The sequence below is a fragment of the Xenopus laevis genome, chromosome 9_10S (assembly GCF_017654675.1).
Source record: "Xenopus laevis strain J_2021 chromosome 9_10S, Xenopus_laevis_v10.1, whole genome shotgun sequence".
NCBI classification, from domain to species: Eukaryota; Metazoa; Chordata; class Amphibia; order Anura; family Pipidae; genus Xenopus; species Xenopus laevis.
Genome location: NC_054388.1, coordinates 62,081,560 through 62,098,327, shown reverse-complemented (window position 1 = coordinate 62,098,327; position 16,768 = coordinate 62,081,560). Strand labels below are relative to the sequence as shown.

Below are 16,768 nucleotides of genomic sequence, written 5' to 3'. Positions count from 1 at the left end.
CATCAATAATTAGCATTGTCCACCAAGAGAAACAGACTTTGAAAGCAAGTGGTAATTCTGGATATACCTTTATACTAACCTGTAAGGCTATCTGGTCTTGGTGGGACCATCCTTTCATAGATGTCATAATGCTGCTGTTCGAATTGGTCAATATCATTTAACGTTCCAGTGTGCTGAGGAACTGCAGTCATACCAGCTCGCTTTGGAGAGGATCCCATTGGAGCTTGGGAAGATAAGCCGACTCTACTATGTGCATCGGATGAAGTCAATGGTGAACCAACTCGGGCAGAACTCCCCAGTGTCTGGTAAGATGAAGTCATTGTATTAGGATTAGACAGCTGTCTGCTGTTAATTGAACCAATCCTTCGTGCAACTGTCGGCGAGTTGGATCTATGCAATGTATATGGAGAAGCAGCTCTCTGAGAAGGCAATGTAGTAGAAGAGTAGTTTAAAGTAGCAAGTGGCCGTGGATCGGAAATTGTTGGAGAACCATATCCACTTCCGACAGAAGTTCTCAGTGACCCTCTAGAAGGGGAAACGCCAGATCCAATGACATAAGAAGGTGACTGCGACCTTGATGGGACAGAGCTGACCCGCCGCACAGCTCGACTGCCTGCCATTGTATTTGGAGGTGGCTAAATAAAAAGATGCTTGGTTTACTTTGTGTCAGATCACAGATCAATAAAGCACAATTAGTGGAAAAGCACACACTATAACTTGTGAAATGATAAAGAAATAACACAAATACAAATGTGAAACTGTAAACCTCTATTTTATAAAAAGCATGTATTGTAGGTCACTTGTCCAACATAGTGAGACGGACGGGGGGGCAAATTGCAGAAATGGGAAAATGGCCAAATAGAGCTGGAATCAGCAACATTTTAATGGGCTTAATTTACTGTAAATAATGATTATTCTTTAATTTCGGCACGTTACTTTGAGTTTCGACAAACAGTACCAGTCAGCATTTATATTTTCATGCTATCCATTTGTATTTCAAAAATTCCCCATTGAGGCAGAAAGGAAGGATGATTACAAGGTTGTGAGCAACTGATTAACTGATCAGTCAGGCTCTTGAGAGACCAAGTTACTGTTAAATTCTATTCCTTTTACTAGGCTTTTAATAACCCTATAAGGGGGCTCTGCCTTATAGTTACATAATTATCTGCTACATAACATTGTTTAACATTTTTATTACAAACCCTGCATACTTTTAAAAGGGGACACAAACCCAAAAATAAAACTTTGTTTAATGAAAGTAAATAAAACTTTAACCAATAACCAACTTTCAAATATATATTACATTTCAGTGGTTTTTATAGTTTTCTGAAAGTTAATTAGAATTAATATTCGTCCCATCCTGCACTTCTGGTTGCTATTGAAACAATGTAATAGAGGCCAGGACTCCATTAAACATACTGCTAGCTTCTAATTAGCTGGCTTCTGCTGCACTATTTCAATAGTCAGAACTAAAACTATGGAATATTTTTCAAAGAATGTATGTAGGAAAGTTGCTTTATTTTTGGATTCACAAAAGTGAAATTGAATACGTAACTTTTTATAAAATTATGTATCATCTTAAAACCAAATCAGTGCGGTAAGAGAAAATGACATGTATTTTAATATACAATCTAACAAGCAGACATGGTTTAAGATAAAGAGATTTTACTTGGACAAAAGTCTGGCCTTCAGCCCTGGAATTTCGTACAGCATGGTTGCCTGTGGACCCAGTAAACGAAAGCTGGGCTCTCAGTTCTGCCTTTCCTATGTTGTTGTTATGAAAGCTGCCTGCCTCTTGGTAACCGCTGTCAGAGTATGAATTCATTTGAGTTGAGCTCCTGGAGTTACCCATTGACCCTGATAACAAAAGACATGGAAGATACCAATTACTGAAGAATAATCTAAACTTCTAGAACAGAAGTGATATAATGTAAAAAACACAAGACAGACCCTCACTTTCATGGAGAGAGCTCTGCTCGGGAGAGTACACTGCCATTGGTTCCGGCTCTGATCTTATCAAGAAGTGGTTGGGGTGACTGGAATCTGACAGTCTCGGTTTAGAGGGACCTCCGGCTGGCACATCTTGTGAAGACAAAATATATGGACAGCAGGTTTAAAGCAACATAAAAATGACTATAAATTATTTTAAGCAGTAGTCAGGTCTGGCCAGGAGGATTGGACTAAATGGAACACCTATATGGACTATTTCACAATGTGATACTGGTATTGTGTTTAGGCTTGCTCTGTCTTGCCTTTCCACAACAGAATAAAAGCAAGGAAAACATATTCCATAAGCAAAATACGGCATGATATTTCACTTATAGGTATCTAAAGCAGCTTCTAACAGTATCTGTTTTTATTCCACTGGAATAGCAGTTTTCTTCCTAAAACCATACCCACATGCCATTCAAGGTCCAACATTTCATGGCTGCCCCAATCAACACTAGGAATGTAACTGCAATGTAAGATTCCACAATGGCAATATCAGGGTGCTGAAAGGTGCTGGGTGGGTCAGAAGGCTCACACAGGATGGGGAAGGGCTACCTTTCCTTGACACTATCTCTAGTATCCTCTAATAGCAAGGATGACCTTCAAGTAGTTAATCATTATATTTGCTATCTACTTAATGTGTGGCGTAAGAATTTATCTCCCCCCCTTAAAAAAAAACAGACTCTAGCAGTCAGGACACGGCAATAATATGCATGTTTCAAAACCATTTTTATAATTTTTTTAATCAAGCGTGGGCCGTGGATGCTTTAGAGCAGACGAGGAGCAAATCTATTGCAAACATAGCTCAATTCCCTGAGAGTTAAATTGTCATTAAAATGATCATAAAACAGAAAATAGCAAGCTGCGAAAGCTAAAAAAAAAAAACATCCAATGGCTTCTCCTGCACCTCCTCTGGATCATTTCTTTAAATGAACTCATTCCGCAGGATGCCAAGAACCCATTTGGATGATTTAATTTTAGGTCTGCTGCTGAATGGCTTTAAGTGCTATGCAAATATTTTAAACTGGGTGAATGCATTACGGCTGCCGATACAGCTCTGATGACTGTGCAGAATCACCTTACAGAAAGAGAGCAGAATGGAGCAAGGCTTTGTTGACATACTATAAAATCACAGAGTGTGTCACTGTACCAAATGCAACTGCAAGCCCTAACAACTGACACATGGGGGGAAAACGTGCAGAGGGAAGATTTCAGCTCTAAGGTGTAGGAACCTTGGTTTCTCACTTACAGTAGAATAAATGGTCAAGCTGGGGTACTTAATTTTAGAACAATGGCTCCCAAACAGTGGAGCTGGCACCCCAAAGGCCAGTTAGAAGACATCTTGGTAGAATGTCCTTATATAATTCTGGAAGTTTGAATGTCAGAGTGAGATTTGGGGAAGAGCCTTATTTGCATTCTTAGGAATTATGTAACTATGGGCGAATAACTAATAGTGATGTCTACATCTGTCTGTAACTTTATTATTAGCTTAGGAGGGCCCTGGCCAAGTGCTGGGCCTGAAACTGAAGCTTAATTTAAAAAAGCACTTTTCTCAGTGGATGTGGGGTTCAGCCCTTATCAGGACACTTCGACTATGCAGGAGCACTTAATGGCAATCCGCAGCAGCAAAAACAACAAAATACTGAAGGAAATATAGACTACAAAGGAATACTTTGCTTAGTTATGAAGCATCCAAGATCCAATCAGAACAAAAGTCTACAGGGTCTCAAATGATTGGCCACTGAAATTTGGCTGAACTCAAGATAAAAATAAGTCCAATAAACAAAAAAAAAAATCAGTGCCAAATTTATACTACAGTGGGAGGTGCTTGTGCAAAAGGGTTTCGAGTCAATAGGAATACAGCAATGAATGGGTAAGCCTTATTGTGTATGTGTGAGGCAGTGAAAGGGAATGGAGTTTCAGGGGTAGGAAGAAGAGAAATAAATGAGAGTAGTGGGAGTGAGTGGGGCATCCAGCCATCAAGGAGAGATAAGGGGGATATGTAAGGAGGAGCAGTAGAAATGTCAGCACCCACTTGTAAAACAGTGCAGATATGCAGGAGGAATGCTCTTTGGAAAGAAACAGATTTACTTTCTTTATAGTAAATGTACCTTTTGTGTTGCCCACAAGAAGAGCCCTAAGCTGGACTTATAAGAGAGTGATGTCCCTGTAAGCTGCCTGATGGCCTCAACCCCCTTGTAGGGTATGCCCTGTGCCCTTCAGAGCTAAATCCAAAATATTTAAAGCCATAGCTCAGATCCATTCAGGCCACAATACTGGGAATAAGCATGGTTACTGGCAGCATAATTGATCTTTAGCTGCTAGAAATCAAATGCTTATTTAGGGTTGGCTGTTAAATATGCATTTTCACATACACAGCAAAACAGTTGTCTGCTTTCTGCTTTTCATCTATCTTGTGAATGCTATGCTCCGCTGCATTTCAATGGGACACAGGCTGCAACAAGAACTATAGTACATTCCTTATCTGGGGGAGCTGGGGCATTCAGTCTAATGCAGCTTTACATGCCACTGAGATAGTGGGCAACACATCTGGCATTAGAAGTACAGAGCAGCGAATCACAGAATATAGAAATGTAATAGAAATACATAGAGGTTGGGGGATACACACCAAATTTAAAGCATAGGTACATCCCAGATGGTGGCCCTAACTATTCACATGTGGTCATATTAAACCCAATAAAGATTTGGAATAAAATGATGAAAAAGATAAGATTGTTTATAGATGTTTTATTTGGTTTAACCTAGTAAGTATGACATGTATGATGATGGCTAATCGTGTGTGGTAAAAAAAGGTATTACATAAAGGGATGGTGGTGGGACATAATTATAGGGGAAGCACTCTTTTTCAATTTGTCACATACTGCAGGAGCAGTAATGCTGTGCAGATAAAAGCAGCCCTTTTAGTGCATTGCCAGTAGAGGGCAGCAATGAGCTAGGATGTGTGCCCAAATGGTTTGTGTGTGCCAGTCCCAGAATGACCATAACAAAAGGATATGGCTTAAGAAGAACCAATAGGTCACAATGTATAGGTGATAATTATTTGTCGGCAGCTTTGGTTGGGGATAATATTTTTCACCAACAGGTGCCCTTTAAGGACTGGAGCCCAAAACCGAACTGCATACTCCAGATGAGGCCTTACAATGGACCTATAAAGAGTAAAAATTATGTTTTCATCTCTTGAGTTTATGCCCTATTTATGCAAGACAGAACTTTATTTGCTTTAGTAGCCACAGAATGACACTGCCTGGAATTAGACAACTTACTACAAAAACCCATAGATCCTTCTCAGAACCTTGCATCTATCAACATTGAACCTCATTTTCCAGTTTGCTGCCCAGTTTTCCAATTTAGTCAAATCACTCTGCAAAGTGTCAGCATCCTGCATGGAACCCATAGTTCTGCACAATTTAGTATCAGAAGCAGAAATAGAAACATTAATTTCAATGCCCACCTCCAGGTTATTAATAAACAAGTTGAAAAGCAAAGGACCGAGTACAGAGCTCTGCGTGTTATGTACAGTGCAGCAGGCAGTTAAGACTAGGTGCTTCCTTCTTGCTTCAGCACTACAGATTTTTCCTCCTTAGAATGACAGTTTCATTTCACAGCTAGCAGGGTAATAACACAAAGCTTATGTCTGATCTACAGAATCCTCCTCCCTATAACCCATGCCAAACCTACCAAAATTCAAGAATATCACAAACAACATTTCCCTATAACATGATGCTATATGCCGACGCCAAGCTAACACAAGGCATAGATTCCATGTATGCGGAAATATACATACAGACACATTCAATACAGTTCATTCAATATAGTATAATAAAGTAGCAAAGGGCAACAATACACTAGAATGGGCAAACAAAATGGGATATTTTCCAAGTAGCATATACTTAGTATAAAATATACCTTTAAGAGCCCACTGTTTTCATGAGAAAGGGGTGTGTCCATGCACGCCAAGTCAGTATGCATCAGTACGGTTCTAAAATCTACTTCCAAAACTAAGGTTACCAATATAAACTCAGTTGTCTCCGAAGTGCTAAAATAACCTACTCTGTAGAAAGGCTTTCCACTTGATAATGGGTATTGGTAAAATCAGCAGTGTCATAGAATTTAGAGTTGTCCAGTTCCTGCTATGAAATCCTCTATATCAGCGCTGTCCAGCTTCTGTGGTACCGAGGGCCGGAATTTTTCTGGCCTACATGGTGGAGGGCCGATAATGGAAGCCAATGTTGGCCGCACCCTTTTTTTAAACCACACCTACTTTAAACCACATCCATGTTACCACAAGACCATATCCACATTAATTGTAGTAGCACACCCAAAAACCAAATGGTTGGTGCTCACTGCAGGGATATCACTCATATGTGAAAAAGTTGTCATATTAAGACATACACTGTACCCTTAAATTCATATTCCTCTGCCTCCCCTGTGGATAACACAGTACCCCCTCAGCACATGATTAAATACCTTAGGGCCGCTAACAACAATTTTCAAATGCTAACAAACCCCCAGAAAAAATAACAGGCTTATGTTCCACAGCAGAGCAGGGCACATACAGGGAGCATAGGGAAGGCAGAGTATGGCACACACAAGAGGCATTGGGAAGGCAGAGTATGGAACACACAGGGAGCGTAGGGCAGGCAGAGTATGACACACAGGGAACATAGGGCAGGTAGCGTATGGCACACACAGGGAGCATAGGGCAGGCAAAGTATGGCAGACACAGGGAGCATAGGGCAGGCAGAGTATGGCAGACATAGGGAGCATAGGGCAGGCAGAGTATGGCACACACAGGCAGAGAAGGACAGGCAAATTATGGCACACAAAGGGAGCATAGGCAGACAGAGTATAACACGCACAAGGAGCATAGGGCAGGCAGAACAGAGCAGTGACAGAGCTGGTGCCCCTCCAGCAGTTTGTATGAGTGTGAACAGGTGAACAATGTGGTCAGTTTCAGTCTGGGTCTCAGGTGTGAACAGTATAGGGGTTTAGGGTGTGAACAATCGAGGTGTTACATGTGTGAACAATACAGGAGATTACAGTCTGAATTTGAGATTTAAACAATGTAGGGACCAGTTAATCTCTGTAAAATTTATACATGGTATGCAGACACAGCAGGCAGGCTTTCAGGCCTCCAGTTGGACAGCCCTGCTCTATATTGTAAAAAGTTGAGTTGAACCCCATTTCAACCTATGTCCAAATGGGGTAAACACTGAAATATTAGTACCAATGTTAACCTGTGGTGCAACACTCCCAGAATCTGTCTGTCTGTGAAAGGTAAAAAATCATTGCCCTAATGGAGGCACAACTAATTTACTACTGGCCCCCCAATAATGAATGCGAAAAAGACCTGGACCCAGTATTTGGAAAGGGGCTCCACAGATTTATAATTAGGAAATTAGTTTATTATAATCCAGTAGCTACATTTATATATTTAATATACACAGATGTGTTCAGAATAATAGCAGTGTGTATAAAAAAAAGTGAATAAAGATCAAAATCCTTATAATAGCGTTTATCCCATACACACAAATGCATTGGGAACACTGCACATTCTATTCCAAATCAAAACATGAAGAAACATTTATCAAATTTGTGTTATGCCTTTACAGAAAGTGAAGAAAATTGAATATTGGGTTGTTCCAAAATTAGTAGTGTCTGCATTCTTCTTTACAAACAAAATTTCACAGTATAAACCGAAAAATGTTTCAAGATTTTGATTTCATTTGAATCAATGAACTAAGATTTAGTTGTATAACCACTGTTTCTAACCATTTCTGCACATCTGTGTATTAGGTTTAGGGTTAACCCTAACCCCGTGCCAAATTGCAAAAGATTCCAAGTAAATCAAAAAACAGCCTGAGAGCACACCTTTATGTATTAAAAGGTTTCCATTTTTATTTTCGCAGACAATCCTGCACAATCTTGTGCAGGATTGTCTGCGAAATAAAAATGGAAACCTTTTAATACATAAAGGTGTGCTCTCCGGCTGTTTTTTGATTTACTTGGCTGAGTCTTTGCCATTTTGGCTATTCTTCTACCCAGTCGAATGGAAGTTCTCTGTTTTCTTTCATGTTTTGGTTGCCATTTTAATGCATTTAGGATCATTTTAGCTGAGCAGCCTATGATTTTCTGCACTTCTTTATGTTTTCCCCTCTTCAATCAAATTTTTTAATCAAATTTTACTCAGATTTTCATAAAGAAATGTACTATAACCATCATGTGCAACATTTGCTGCCTTCCTTCCTTAAATAAGGGTCATATTTGACAACTGCTTTTAATTCAACTCCACACTGCTATTATTTGGAACAAACCGTTATTATTTTGAACAAGACTCAACTAATGATTCAATTACACAAAATCAGCAGCAAGCATGTCATGACTGTTGGGTCTGTTGGGGTTCTATTACTCTACTACGCTTACTAGTAAATTGTTTTCCATGTAGAAATATCATTTCTACCAAAAACAGTTATTGATCAGGTTAGTGATGTCAGACTGCTATTATTCTGAACACAACTGTATATTTGTCATATTGTATAATCAGCCCACTACATGGAGAGCTCTGTGAGTACAAAAGTTCTGCTTAAAATGTTGGCAGTATGAGTGACATCCCGATACAAAGGATATCATATAAGACAAAGCATGCATGTTGTGGATTTTGAAGTTCATACCTCCCGATCTCCAGGGAAATGACTTTTCAGTAGAACTGCAATAAAAAAAGAAAAGAAAGTGGGGTCAGTGATTTATTGCAAAATGACAAGACTATTGTGTGCCAGCCAAGCGCTTCTGGCAACAAGTCTGCAGGAAAATGAGAAGTAAATAAATCAGTCCAATTGGAGGGCAAATTAATAAAGAAAATAATGCAGAAAAAACAAGACCAATCAGTTATGTAATGGACTATTTTCTACTACTTGTATCCAGTCAGAGGCAGGAATTCAATCAGTGGCATAGCAGGATCTCATTGTCTTTATTCCCTGAGCTCGTCTTAAAGCTTCACAGCCCTTTTTATTAGAAGATGAAAGACTATTTGTAGAGCAGCTCGAATGTGAAGATAATACGCTTTTCTCTTCCACCAATCTGATGTTTTCATTTCAAATACCAAGTAGCAGCTCAGAGTTACCTTCAAACTTTCCTCCCACATCTCAAAGGCTGCAAGGTATAAAAGATTTGGACGTGCCTATAAAAATTCCAGTCACTGAGTTACAGCCACACGGATTATACAGGAGCCTCGCAAACAATAGGTGCCTGAGCCTGTCATATTCACTGCTCAACACTCAAATCTATGGCAACAGCAGGCAGTAACTTTTCCGGCACCAGGGTTTCATAAACTACAGGGGGGCTAGCAAACCTGTGGCCGATGAGAAACTTCAACTTGAAGTAGCATTAGCCAGCCATTTGTAAAATGCGGGGGGTGGTGTGAAGATATAGTAAAAATGAGAGACATACTAGAGAAATCATTTAAGAGACCAGAGTGCTTAAGAAACAAAAAGATTATGGTGAGACAGACAAGAGCAAGCTCAATAGAAACAAGGTGGCAGGCATCAAATATGAGGAGAAATTGTTGGAGAAACATTAGAAAACTCGCTGGTATAATCAAACATGTCCAGAGACAAAGACCACAAAGGATATCCTTTTATTCAAGATCACAAAACAGGCCCTTAGGCTGAGGGCACACAGGGTGTACGGTATGAAAGTGCATACATACCTTTGCATTTTTTGGACCTATCTCAGCTCCGTTTAACTGTTTAACAGCGGAGCTACACACAGGAGAGGATAGGAGCGGATTGGCTTCACTCCGCCTGTGTACAAAAAGCAGGCAGAGAATATTGAATCATACGCCCTATATGCCCACAGCCTTTGTGAATACAATTTCTGTAAACACAAGAGGACCAGACATGACCATCCGCACAACAACCTTGTTTGTTATAACCTTTATTGAATATTAAATGAATATGAATATTGTTTATTCGGATTTTAAGAAATTGGGTCCAGACACAGTTCCCAGTTTCCTAACCACAAAGTTAAAGAGCCATCGCAAAGGTGAATAAAGAAGGCCATACACAGGCCGATAAAAAAAGCCAACTTGGCCTCTCCAGCTTATTAGCATGGGGACCTCCCCAAATTTGCCCAGATATCTGGCAGTTTTGAAAATCCCACTGGACGAGGGGTGCATCAGCATGTTGATACAATCCCGTTCTGACTGATCTCCTTAGGTCACCATTATGATCTGATTAGGTCTGGAGGTCAAATGATTGGCCATCTAAATACACTTGTATGATCATAATTGCAATAAGCCAAATCGGGTAAAGATCTGTTTGTTTACAGACCTCACCAAACGACTGGAAATTATAATTATATTATAATTATAATGCTCTCCTATCAACAACTATTATTCTAATCTGTTCTACACTTCTAAAGATTGTGTACAAGTGTGGGTACTGGAAATTTCACAGCTTTCACATTTTACTCACATTTACAGGAATCTGTAGCTGTGTAGGTGTATCCCTATAAGAAACATAAAAAGGATTTGGAAAACAATATAGAAGGATTTGAGGGTGCGGGAAGAGCTTCCATCATAAAGAAGACATTGCTTCAAAGTGTTACCTGGTTTAAGAATATATTTATCTTTAAATTAAATCATCAGATTTCCAATGGCTGATAAGTAAACTAAATACAACAAACAACATCTATTGCACTGCTACTGGTGATATATTGTTCCTTTCAGTGTGGCCATGGGGTGTAGCTGCACTGATATTGACATAACCTAGAATCAAATGCCATTCTTTATAACTGATAATTTATCTGCCTAGGTAGGAAAATTTGCTATATGCATTCCACTACCATAATCATTATAAAGGCCCTGGTGGCTCCATCTATCCCTCCAGAAGAGAAAGATGGACAGGGTACACACACTGACACAATGTTTATTGAAATGCAAGAATGTAGGGAGGCAGACAACAAATCAGTCCATGTGCCGTATCCCTTTTTTTCTCTGGATACAATATGGGGCTTGAAGAAGCATGGGACTATGAACATGGACAGAAAACAATCAGTAAGTCATTTGCTGAAGCATGAGAGCTTGGTCGAGATTTTCTTCCCAACTGAATCCACCAGAAGATCTTTCCTTTCAGTTGGATCTAGAGTATATAAATCCCCTGACACCTGACAGACTACTACTCAAGTCCCTTTTCTGTCCTAACCAACTCCACATGATGATCAACCACCAGCTCCACTATCAATTAGGGATGCACCAAATCCACTATTTTGGATTAGGCCAAACCCCCGAATCCTTTGTGAAAGATTCGTCAGAATACCGAACTGAATCCTAATTTGCATATGCAAATCAGGGGTGGGGGAAGGAAAACAATTTTACTTCCTTGTTTTGTGACAAAAAGACACGATTTCACTCCCAGACCCTAATTTGCATATGCAAATTAGGGATTGGTTTGGCCGGGAAGAAGCATTCGGCCGAATCCTGGCCGAATCCAGTACCGAATTATTGTCTGCCAGACAATAAATTCAAGGTCACTTAATATTGACTGCCACCTATTGCTACACAACGTTTTCAGTAAAAAAATAAAGGACCATACAACAAAATGAAAACTGTTTGACCCTTAATCACACATTGCTCTGCTAAACCTAATGAACTTCCACATGCTTTGTAAAAGATTTTCTCATGCTAAATGAAAACCAAACAACAAAATGTAAATAAAAATTAAGCCAACAAAGAAGGACCTCCGACAGCTCAGGCTAAGATACAAAGCAAACAGAGTTATAACAAAGTACTGCCCCATGGCTGCTTAAAAATAACGGTTACTGGAGGCTGTTATTGATTTTGTTACAGAGCTGAATGCAAAATAAATCATAAGCTTTCAGCCATGCAGTTAAATTACAAATGACATCTATTAATTTGGCTGGAATTGTATTCTTTATTGATAGGAGTAAATTACACATTACAATAATGGTTTGTTGGCTCCTACGTCTCTATTTTGTACAAATGGATCAGTTCATATTTCCTAGGTTACAGTACAGTGCCACTGGGTATATAAACTGACCAGAACCCACTGAGGAACGGCTATCACTGCATGCAGGTATAAATCAGATTAGTGCTTGGCCTCCTCCTCTCCACTGATACACCAATGTCAAAATCTGTTGCCAAATGTAGACCCCAATGATTCCAATGTTAAACTTTTAAAAACTGGCTATTGTGTCGCGGAAATAGCAATTTGGTACCCTCTATTTTATTTATTTTTTAATTAATTTCCTTACTTTTTTTTATTCCCCTGACATCTCTGTTCCTTTTAAATGGAGCACATAAACAAAATATCATACACAAAGAAAATGCAGTATCTGTCATTTAATTTTATAACCAACGATTCATATAGATTTCAAACACGTTCATACATGATTTGGTTTTGAGCGTACTGCCTGACCATCTAAGCCATTTAAGCTTGTGTCTCCTCAACAGACCAACAGACCATCCAGCAAAATTGCATCTGCCAATGCACCTGTCCAATCTGCCTAATTAAATGGAACACTAGCATTTAACCATCTCAGTTTATTACCAGACATACAGTATCTCTCCATTCTGCTCACAGGTCGACCAGTCTCAAGCATCAACCCGTTTAAAGACAAGCTTAAAAAAGTGCCAGAATCCTCTTTAGAGCTTTGCCTCACACAGTATGACCACATAATTCCAGAATGACTGAACACTTAGTCAAACTTTTCCTTTAAGTCAGAGGCTACTTTACAGGTGAATATTACAAATGAAATGCTATGATAGCCACACTTAGGAAGGCTTCCATTGTGCACAAATAGATTTGTTAGGACACACAGTACAGACTGAGTTTAAGTGAAAGATCACTAAAGTTCTGTTGACTAATCTTTCTTCTAACAGCTGATAACATGTTGTGTTAGACTGGCCCATGGGGCGGACAAATTGCAGAAGCAGATCAGAGAAAATGGTGTGTGTAGTGGGAGCGCAAAGAACAAGTGTAGGACATCTGCTCTACAACCCCAGTGACTGTCGTTAAACAATGACTGAATTCTGAGTATAATGCACGGCAATGTTCAGCATAACATCAGCTACGACAGCTGGTTCCTGCTCAGTGCCATTTGGATTATCTAGCTTTATAACCAAGCAGTCACCAAAGGGATTGATCATGGAGTGACTTTAATAAAAAAAAGGCAATATTAATAAGGGGTCTGGTGACTAGACCATGCAAAGTGGTATAAAATTAGGGATATCTTGCCAAAAAACGTAAAGAAGAGTCCAAGTACCATTAGGCTATGCCTTGCACGAGAAGGTAATTGGGAAGACTGGATAAGGGAACAAGATTAGGAGCTAAAATAGCATGAACAATCATTTCTTACTGCATTCTGGAACTGCGAGAATGGAAAAATGAGGGAAGACTAGCCATGTAGAAGTGGAGGCCAAAGAGTTGACTACAGTGTACCAACCTTGAGAGAATCTCTGTTTGTATTTGGGAAGGGGATATTAATGATTGATCCACAAGGGCTGTAATATCCTTGGAACACACAAATGAATTAGGTTTTCAGTACGATGATCAAAGCTGGACACACACAAATAGAAAATTCAACGTTTCTTGGACCACAATGGTCATGTAAGCATGCATGAAGAATGCACTCTTATACAAGACTATTCCACCAGAGTGTAGATCTGGGCCCGCACTGCAAAAATTGCCCCACCATGTGTAGCCAAAGCAGCGGATGTTTAAGCAAACTTGACCTTGACTTTTGAAACAAGTTGCAGGGACTAATAAACATACCACAAATGACCCAGAATTGATCCTGGAAGAAGGCCATGAACAAGCTTTTTTTCATAGTCAGAACCATGGACTGACTATGTTACTGTAGGTAATGTAACTGTAGGTATATTCAAGATAATTGCTGGAGCAATGGGCAGGTTTAAACAAGCTTAAAGGAAAACTATACCCCCAAAATTTATACTTGAGCAAAAGTTAGTTTATATCAAATTAAATGGCATATTAAAGAATCTTATCAGACTGGAATATATTTTTAAGTAAATTTTGCTCTATTACATCTCTTGCCTTTAACCACCATTTTGTGATGGTCTGTGTGCTGCCTCAGAGATCAAAAGAGTACCAAAATCACAATTTGCTCGAGTTAAGAGGATAGTGTCTGAAAATGATACTTTGACAAATAGGCTGGATGAAATGGAAAATAAATTAGCCAATAGGAGCTATCTGAGGAAAGCACTAGAGAGAAGATATAAAGGGGAAGTAATGTCCCCAAAGGAAAGAACAAGACCTAATCAAGGTGTGAGGTTGGCTTTTGTAAGTAATTACAATATTTTGTCCCGGGATACCGGCATTTCAAAATCCACCCATATTATCTTTTAAGAGGGCGCAATCCCTACAGGATAAATTAGTGCGAGCTGATGTTGGGGCAAAAAAAGTGTTACGTCAGGACACATTAAGTGATGTAAAAAAATTGTACTTTTCCTTGTCTTTCTTGTAGGCATTGCAATAGTTGTATTAAAGAGGACCTTATGTACCATCCACATAAGGCCACTTTATTAAGATAAAGGGTTACCATACTTGCCTGTCTATATATGTAGGCTATGCTATAAAATGTCCATGTGAATTGATGTACATTGGACAGACTACTAGACAGGCTAAAGAAAGAATAGGAGAACATAAATCGGATATAAAAATAAAAGTTAAAAAAAATCCTGTAATCCTGTCATTTTGTAGATGCAGGCCACTGAGTTACCCAGTTGCGTTTTCAAATGCTAGTGATAGGGTCAACCCGTTATTAAAATGTGAACCCTTATGCCAAGAGGACTGAATAAGGAATATGAATTAAACCCTTTGTTATAAGTATGGTGTTTTTTTAAAAAACATGTTTTTAATGTGATACGTACTTTGTTTTATTTTCTAGCCGCCACCAAAGAATGTACCAGTGATGCAACGAAAGCTAAGTTAGCCTTATTGTTATAGATAAATGCAGTGCAACATTGTATATAGTGTGGAAATTAAATGTATTGTAGTCATTTGGTGTATTGTAACCAAACGCCTGATCACCTGACCAGAAATACTACAACTCTAACTGTAACAGGAAGAAGTGTGGAAGCAAAAGACAGAACTCTGTCTGTTAATTGGCTCATGTGACCTAACAAGTATAGTTTGTTTGGTATGTTTGAGTGCACAGTGAATCATACGATCCCAGGGGGCAGCCCTTATTTTTAAAAAAGGCTATTTTCTATTTATGATTACCCAAAGGCACATACTACTAAAAAAGTACATTATTATGAAGATGGCTTATTTACATAAAGCAGGGTTTTACATATGAGCTGTTTTATGCAATATATTTTTATAGAGACCTACATTGTTTGATGGGTATAGTTTTCCTTTAATGTATAGTATCACATTATATTTGGTACTTTATTTGTAGGTGCTTGGCTACAGGCTGTCAAACAGAGTATTAAAAGAAACAAGTGAAACAAAGACATTACAACAGGACCCCAAATCATATTCAAACAAAAAACAGTGCCCTGTTCATTTTTATTATTCTTGCTCAGCGCTAGATCCACCTGGCCATTAATTACTGTGGGTTGGTTGCCCACAACAAATAATTTTTGCATGTGATTACTGTTAAGTCCATGGAGGGAAATAGGAGACAGCCCCAGAGGGAAAGATGCTGCCATCAAACACTCATACAGTCACAAAGAGAGTTTCCTTATATTGGCAATCCATTTTTATATAGGCTTTCACTTCCGTGGCTATACACTAATGATTAAATGGGGAAAGGTAAAGCATACTGTGTGCTACAAAGAGACAGAATATACATATCATTGATAAGAGACATTTTACAGATTAAAAGAACTGTGTGTGGTAACATACATATCAACAAATCTTTTTGCAGATTGTGCTTCCCCCCCCCCCAATTATTAGAATTAAAAAAAAAAAAAAAATTAAAAATATTGGAAAAGGGATGTACTGTCATGTCCTAATGTCCCTTTCTAAATTACATCCAATTTAACCAGAAGAGAAAACTATCCCTTCTCAACCTAGTCCAAAGTTTAAGAGCATGACGGGGACTCTGCTGTGGGGGTGATACAGAATAGAGTAGTTGACATAAGGAAACTGTGAAAAGGCAGCATGCATCCCAATCAGTGCTAGATGTTACATCTTAAGGGCAGTGGCGTAACTAGAGTGCGCCGGGCCCCCTGTCAAAAAATCTTCAGAGGGGCCCAGGGCACTCCCGCCTTCTTCCCATCCTGCCAACTCTCTGCCCAGACCCCACCCACTCCGCCTGGACCCCACCCAGACCCTGCCCACTCTCCACGCCGAGACAATCTGCTTTCCCGAGGCAGGTAAGAGAGTGGCTGGGGAAGGGGGGGGAGTTCTTGTTAGCCATAGAGGAAGCAGATCACGCAGTCTGAACCCCCTGCGACTGTGGGGTCTGCTTCCTCTATAGTTACGCTACTGCTTAAGGGGGAAGGCCACCTCTTGCCATAATGAAAGGAAATTCTAAGTCACTTTGTAATATACATTGAAAATGAAATTGATGATTTTAAAGTTGTTTATGAATGAAATAAAAGACATTTTGGGAATCAGAGCCTTGGCTGGGGAAAAGCCGATAGAATATAGTAAATATTACTATTTTTGTATTTTAAATAGTGTAAATAGTCAAGGAAAGGAAAGGGCTGTAAAAGACAGACAGTGCTTTTAATAGCAATTACAAATAACTTAAAAAAAAAAAACTAAAAATG

General features: G+C 39.2%; 1 protein-coding gene across 11 annotated transcripts in view; it reads right to left on the bottom strand.

Moving 5' to 3' along the window:
* Positions 1-16,768, bottom strand: part of pkp4.S (plakophilin 4 S homeolog) — a 188,817-nt gene that overhangs the window by 68,391 nt on the left and 103,658 nt on the right. For 9 of the 11 annotated variants that reach the window (XM_018237358.2, XM_041577705.1, XM_018237355.2 and 6 more), the window contains 4 exon segments: positions 8,682-8,716; positions 1,951-2,082; positions 1,670-1,857; positions 80-635 (listed from right to left, as the gene is read on the bottom strand). In XM_018237358.2, coding sequence (XP_018092847.1) covers positions 80-635; positions 1,670-1,857; positions 1,951-2,082; positions 8,682-8,716 — 911 coding nt within the window. 11 annotated transcript variants of the gene reach the window in all.